General features: G+C 30.4%; 1 protein-coding gene and 1 long non-coding RNA gene across 2 annotated transcripts; both read right to left on the reverse strand.

Annotated features, from left to right (window-relative positions):
* Window positions 1–4,008: 4,008 nt before the first annotated feature.
* LOC150023026 (protein argonaute 1-like) lies at window positions 4,009–4,761 on the reverse strand. Its single transcript, XM_090297292.1, has 5 exons — window positions 4,722–4,761; window positions 4,569–4,633; window positions 4,329–4,488; window positions 4,121–4,236; window positions 4,009–4,047 (listed from the first exon to the last, which is right to left on the reverse strand). The coding sequence occupies exons 1-5, from the start codon at window positions 4,759–4,761 to the stop codon at window positions 4,009–4,011; spliced, it is 420 nt and encodes a 139-aa protein (XP_090153418.1).
* Window positions 4,762–6,699: 1,938 nt separating this feature from the next.
* Window positions 6,700–7,240, reverse strand: LOC150023027 (uncharacterized). The gene is made up of 2 exons (XR_016517154.1): window positions 6,948–7,240; window positions 6,700–6,849 (listed from the first exon to the last, which is right to left on the reverse strand). It is a non-coding gene; the product is annotated as an uncharacterized LOC150023027 (long non-coding RNA).
* Between the last annotated feature and the right edge of the window lie 414 nt (window positions 7,241–7,654).

A 7,654-nucleotide genomic window follows, 5' to 3' on the forward strand; every position in this document is an offset into this window, starting at 1 on the left:
TTTGAAGATCGGAGTCTGCCATTGGATTCCTGGAAGTGAACTCTACAAGATTGCCCGATCAAAATCTTAGATAGGGTTAGGCTACCTTTGAGCTTTTGGTAGTTTGGAGCTCTTAGGGAGCATCTGCTCAAGTTTAGGTAAGGGAAACTATTTTAAATTGTCAATAGAAGCCTAGGCTAGAAGATTTGGATGTGGGGGTGACGAGGTCACCAGTCTCAAATTTTCTTGCAAGATTTCTTGTGCTTTAGTAGATTGGGATTTGTTTGAGATTGAAATGTGAAAGTGTAGATATAATAAATGTTGTAGAATGTATATGAGTTTGGAATTGAATGAGTTATTGAATGTATTTGAATAGTTTGTTGAATTAATTCAAATGAAATGTTTGATGAGAATTGCTTGTTTGATTTTAAATTATTTTGGTTTAAAAATCAGATATATATATATATATATATATATATATTGACATAATGGATAATTGACTCAATGGGAGTGCTTATATAATGTTGATAAGGAACTGTCAATGTAATGTGTAGTTTTATAAAATTATGAGTTAAATGAAATTCTAAGCTTTGGTATGATTCAATTGTGTGATTTAGGATTGTTTAGAAAGTTTAAAATATGATGTGATTAAATGGTGCATTGATGTGTTACATGAGATATGGAAAGGTGTGAAAGTGTGATCAAGACATAGTATTTTCAGGAAAGGAAATACCGTGTTGAGATTGTTGTTAGAGTGTATTGATTTTTCAGACCCGTAATGAGACATCCCGACTCTACTGATAGAATGGAATCAAATAAAGAAGTCATTCAGTTGGTGATAATCGAATGTGGTTCATATGACTTTGTTTGTGGTTTGAAATATAATCTGGTCTTTCAGGTCATATGAATTTACTCTGTCATACTAGAAGATGAGATATTGACATGTTATGTGCATGGTTGTGTGGATTTCACAGCGAGTAGTATGACAGATATAGGTCTCAGGGTGTTAATTTCAATACACAAGTCTTTTAGAAGTAGAGTCAAGTGTCTATGTGTTGTGAGTCAGTAGAAGTCTGACATGTGAAAGATGAAATATGAATTTTAATAGACACTTGATGGTTTGAGAAATTGTATCAGACTTGATGAATTATGTTTAGGGGTGGCAAAGCGAGTCGCCTCGCCTCGCATATGCCCGCAAAATACGGGCCAGGTTGGCCCGCCCCACATACAAAATGCGGGCTAGTTTTCATGATCCACCCTGCATGCGGGTTGGCCCGCTTTTTTTTTTGGAACGTAGAGGAGGAGTGGAGGCAATAGCGGTGTGCAGCAGCATAGTAGCAGTAGCGGTGTGTAGCAGCGTAGCGGCAGTAACACGCAATAGTTGCAGGTGAAGCCACGCGGAGTCGCAAGTAGAGCGAGCGACGATGCAAAGGAGAGTGCGTCATGTGTTGTGTGCGTTTTCTGGAACAATGTAACTGCGTTGTGTTTTAAGTAGAAACCTAATTTTCTTTCACTCAAAGTTGTCACTCCTACATTGGACCATTGTTGTCAAGTCAATTAATTTTTATTTTTTAATTTTTTTTTGCAGTCTAGCGGGCCAGCCCGCCCCACTGTTGGCTCGTGCGTGCCGCAGGTTATATGGGGCGAGCTAATGCGGGTCAGCAGGTTGAAAACGTCAGCCCACCTCGCATTTTTTACCGCGGGCCGGCTCGCACAGTCCGTCCCACTTTGTCACCCCTTATTATGTTTATTAATTTGAAATTAAAATTATATAGAAATATTTCTATATCTAGCTTACCATGTTCTTTGTTTCTTTATCTATGATGATCGTGTTTTACACAAGAGCGGATGAGGTTGCAGATAATAGAGCTCCTCAGTGAACAGCTGAAGGATGAGATTGCTTTCATTTGAATGCTTCATTTTTTTTAAACTTTTGGAGTATATGTTAAAATTCCTATAAAAATGATATCTTTTTTAGATAGTTGTACATATTCATATGTTAATTACATATTGCTTGTTTTACTTTTATTTTATTATATAAATAAAAAAAAATTAAAGATGTTACAAAATTATAGAAAGGAAAATAATATAATCATTTAGTATATAGATTTTATAATAAATTAATATGTAAAATTTATTATTAAATATAAATAACTACAACACCTTCTAAAAGTCTCACTTGTAGGGATGGCAAAGCGGGCCAGCCTGCCCCGCATTGGCCCGCCCCGCGCTTGGCCCACAAAAATGCGGGTCGGGATTGGCCCACCTCGCAAAATTATTGCGGGTTAGAATTTCCGACCCGCCCCGCATAAGAGCTGGCCTGCGTTTTTTTTAAAATTAAATATTTTTTTTTTTTACATTTTGTTCTTAAAAAATTGTCAAATTAAACCTATATATTTGTTACTATCAAACCCAATTTTTTTTCTTCCTTTTCAAACATAGTCAAACATCAAAAAATTAAATATTAAGATAAATATCAAATATCACTATTCTTCCACTTCCAAAACATTAAAAATATCTAATTCCAAAACATTAAACATTAATTCAAAAACATTAAACATTAACATTATTGACATTCTTCCATTTCATTAACATTGGATGCCGCCTTAGAAGAACTTTCATCCATTTTTTCATAATTATAATCTTCCCCCGTCATCTGCACACATTAAAACAATGACATTTTTTTTCTTGCGGGTTAGTGGGCTAACCCACCCTGCCCCGCTACTGGCCTGCGCGGGTCGCGGACTAATGCGGGACGGGCTAATGCAGGTTAGCAGGTTGAAAAAGGTTAGCCTGCTCCGCGTTTTTTACCTACGGGCCGCGGGCGGACCCGCATGGCCCACCCCGCTTTGTCATCCCTACTCACTTGTATACTACCCTATAATCATACTAATCTTAAAAAATGTCAAGAAAAAAAAGTTATGGTAAATAAGAAGTAATGTATTATATTGTATAAATAACCCAAAATAATTATTTATTTATTTCAACTGACCCTATCAAAATTGATGACTAAATCTTAAGGTAAAATAGAGAATAAAGGATATTTCCAGCAAAAATGAACTTATTCTATTTAAAAATATGATAGAATAAAAATGTTCTTTAAGTCCTCAGTTATAACATGGTGTGATTAAATTCTAAAATAGATGATGTATGGAGTGAGAAATAAAGAGAAAACGGAAGAATATGAGAGAGAAAAAAAAAAGGAAAAAAAGGGTAGTGTGGTGGGGGATTTGTGCATTTTTTTTAACGCTGTTACACCTAAATTTGGAGTTTAATAAAGTAAGTTTCTATTATTCTTACACTACAAAAAAAAGTGTATATTGTGGCGTTTTTTTTTGTATAAAGTGACGTTTATAACCGCCACAATATACGCTTGTGGCGGTTTCCCACACCGCCATAGAATTGGCCGCCACAAAGTTTAATGTGGCGGTTTTATGTTACTCGCCGCAACACCCGCCACTTTAAACATAATGTAAGTAGTGGCGGTTTTTATATGTAACAAGTGTCAGTTATAACTGTCGCAATTTACATTCATTGAAGAAGATTCTGGCGCCATAATATACATAAGTAGTGTCAGTTATAACTGTCACAATTTACATTCATTGAAGAAGATTCCGACGCCATTATATACATAAGTAGTGGCATTATAAATTTTTTTATACAATTATAAAATTTAACTACCACCTTTTCATAATAAAATAAAATAATGTATAAAGTTATAATCATCCATTCATTTCATTGAAAGTTAAAATACAAATAATAATATTCAAAAGTTTATATGTAATTGAAAATTAAAACACATAAAAAGTTCATACATCCCTAATCAAATTTAAAATTACAACACATAATTGTTCAAAAGTTCATACATCCCTAATCAATTTGCTTCGAGCACTTGATCCTATTACTTGATTCTATTATTTTATTAGGTGATGAAGAACCAGTCATTGTTCCTCTAACTGGATCTTGCCATTGCTTGAAAAGATCCTGAATGAGTTTCTGTCTATGAACTTGGGCTCAGACTAAACCAGCCTACTTTGTAATTTCAGGATAATCTTGAGAAGCCACAACCTGCAGTTTTAACACACCATTATTATTTAAATAGCTAAAGAAAATGTCAGTATTTCTCCCAGACACTTTTTACATTAATTTTCAATGCAACATTTGCAAGGTATTGCTTGCTCATTTTAAACACATGCTTAATCCAACAACATTGTGAAACTAGTCCAAGATTTGTCTCACATATACATTTGAGGTCACCTACACAAAAAATAATTCAAAATTAAGATATTTTCACATATACGTGTGCATAAAAAAAAACAAGTTACAACGATCACAGTCAATGCACCAACCATAAAGAGATCCATTATTGTCAGGCAAAATAACAATGAGCAAATCAGGCTCCCTTCCTTGAAACTTATTCTTTGCATCATGATAACGGGTTTTCAGATCTTTCTCCACTTGATCAAGGCGAGCACTAACCAGTGGGACAATTGGCTCGAAATTAAATGTCTGAGCACATGAAACAAATGAGTCAAGCAATCAAGCAAGCTGCATGCAAAACAAATTGATTAAAGAGGATGTATACAAACCATGCCAGATATATAGCACATCTGAGCAAGTTCATAGCAAAAGCCACGACAAACACTATCTTTAGCTATAATTATAGTATATTTTGGACAATATTCTGAGTGGTTGCCTTTTTTTTTATGTAAAGTGTGTTTGTAGTATGATATTTAACATACTTTCATTGATGTTCACTTTTGAAACTGGATTTAGATTCATGAATAAGTGCCCTATGTATAAAATTGTTGGTATTCTTCCTTATAATTATCTCCCTTCTTCTTTTTTATATTTTATTGCATTGAAAGTGATCTTAATTCTTATTATCTTATTTTTTTAAGAAAAAATATTTTAGTTCTATTAATTAAATAATTTTTTTTAAACACCTATATCACCCATTTTTTAATAGTGTATAATATGTTTTTCCTTTAAAAAAGTATTTAATGTACTTTAAAATATGAATTTAAGAAGTGCTTGATGAATATTTAATATATACGTATTTAGGTAGTGTTATTAACTTGATTTTTTATACAAACATTAAAAAATACTATTTATTGTATTTATTAAATGTTTATTTTGCACAAACTTTTGTTTTTGTTTTTTTTTTACGATCGTGCTATTTGTGTGAAATATTTCTTAATTAGTTAATTACTGAGTTCTTATATAAAATCACTAAAATAAATCTTTTATCGACTAAAATGAATTGTTAAAGTTAAAAAATTATCATTAAATTGATTAGCGACTTCAATAACCATCACTACATGAGATAACAAAAAAATAAATAATTTTTTTTATTAATTCATGATTATTATTATTAGAAAATCGAACTTAAATATTATAAGTGGACATAACATTTATAACCACTATACTAAAAATCTTTATGATTATACTACAATAATAATAATAATAATAATAATTATTATTATTACAATAATACATAATGATAATTATTATTGTTATCATAATTAATATTATTATTAAATAATAATTATAATCATAACAAGAAAATAATTATAATCTTAAATTTATCATTAATTTTTAGTGATTTAGTGAAGAAACCAGATCAGTTTCTAATTTATAATGACATATCTGTATTTAACGAACTTAATTAAATTAATTGTTAATTTTTAATGATTTAACGATCGAATTAAACTAACTGTTAATTTCCAGTAATTTAGTGATCAAAATCGAATTTTATAGTGATTTATTTGTATTTAAAATATTAAATTAAATTAATCAGTAATTTATATTGATTTATTTCTTAAAAAAATCAATTTAATTGCTATTTCATTTATAATTTGCAATCCATTTATTGCTGTCACAAAAATCTATCTCTAAATTTTTTTTTAAGTGAAATTTATTGTCGATTAATAATTTTTTTACTTTTTTTTTTAATTTACAATACTTTAATTTGAATATATTTGAATATTAGAGATCAAACTTAGTTGTTTTCGGATGAAAGACATATATTTGTAAGATTTTTACAAGAATCTTGTTTATGTTAGTTAAATCACCAGGTCTAAAATAATGACTGAAGATAGGAAGAGTTTTTAGGTTCATTGAAAGTGATATTTTATTTATTTTATTTTTTAAAAAACTACAATATAGAAAGTCTGGTCGAAGTTATGGAGGTAAGAAATTATGTAAATTAATTTTTATAAAGTAATTCACATGACATAAAGTTTGGACTTTGGGTCCGAATATAATTTAATAATAATAATAATAATAATAATAATAAAATTAAAGGTCCATTAGTTAAAGTGAGAAATATATATCTGATGATACCTAATGAAAACCTATATATGATGGAGATTGGGTTCTGTCTCTTTAAATAAATGTTGTATACTTATTAGCCATCAAAGTGCGTGACAATAATGTAATTGCCAAGAGATAGATTGAGACAAAGTAGATAAAATAACTGCTCAAGTAGGATCACTCATGGATCAAGGTAAGTGCCTATTTCTTCTTGATTGTATGAATATGTGTGAAAATCATGATATGATAAAATTTATATGTGAACATGAATGTATGCGTTCATAATCATGTTTTAATTTTTTTTTTTTAAAAAAATACAATATATTAGAAAGTCTGGGAAAACTTATGGAAAACAATTGCAATACCTAGTAAAAATTAGTCAAGTTAACTTAAACTCAATGAAAGTTAAAGAGAATAACATCAAATTTTATTGATATTTTTATCAGAGTCATATATGAGAAACATGTATAATCTTGGTCTTGAAATGTTCTTATTGTAACTTCAGACACTTGTCCAAGCAAGAATCAACCACATTAGTGATGTTACCAACAGCATCTGGTACATAAAATCATTGTAAGAAAACTGTGAGAACATAGTTGAATTATAAAGAATAAAAAATGAAAGAAATATGAATATGGTTAGATAATAAATACCAATATGAATGGTGATGGATTTGTTGACGCCACAGCTTCTAGCACAATTGGAGGCACCGGTAGACATTTGACATTTTGAAATACATGTTGCCAAACATAAAGGATAGGGTTCTTGTGAAGGTAAACATTCTACAGCACATAATACAGGACAAGGGAGTGTTAATGCCTCAATTTGTAGAATTTGTACAAAACCCAACAAAATCATCATCAAAACTGCAACTCTATTAGTTTTCATTGTATTTTTTCCCATAACTTTTCTCTACGTTTATGCACTCTAGCTCAAGATTTTGTATAGATGCTATTGATGAGAAATTTTAAGGAAAGTGAATATCAATTTATAGCCATATAAAATAAAGGGTCATAACAAGCTAAGGTATGTATAAGCTGTAAGATTAAAAAACGCACTTAGGACCACCATATTTTTTTTAATATTTAGTTTAATTATTTTGTCAATTTTACTTTAACTCCTCGTTTTAAAAAAATTATGTGTCAAAGCATTTCATGATTAAGGGCCAGGTCAAATTGATCTGTATAAATGAATGAATAAGACTTAAAAACAAATTAGGTCCACAATATAGTTGGGTTGTTTTACTTTAATTTCATATTAAAGTTGTGCGTCTAATTCTTTTAAGATTATTAGGATGTCTTTGAATTGGGAGATGATTTAAGGAAATAGATGTGTGAGGATTTAAGGGGAAAGTGTGAAG

Source organism: Phaseolus vulgaris, chromosome 11, assembly GCF_051622355.1.
Source record: "Phaseolus vulgaris cultivar YP4 chromosome 11, ASM5162235v1, whole genome shotgun sequence".
Taxonomy (NCBI): domain Eukaryota; kingdom Viridiplantae; phylum Streptophyta; class Magnoliopsida; order Fabales; family Fabaceae; genus Phaseolus; species Phaseolus vulgaris.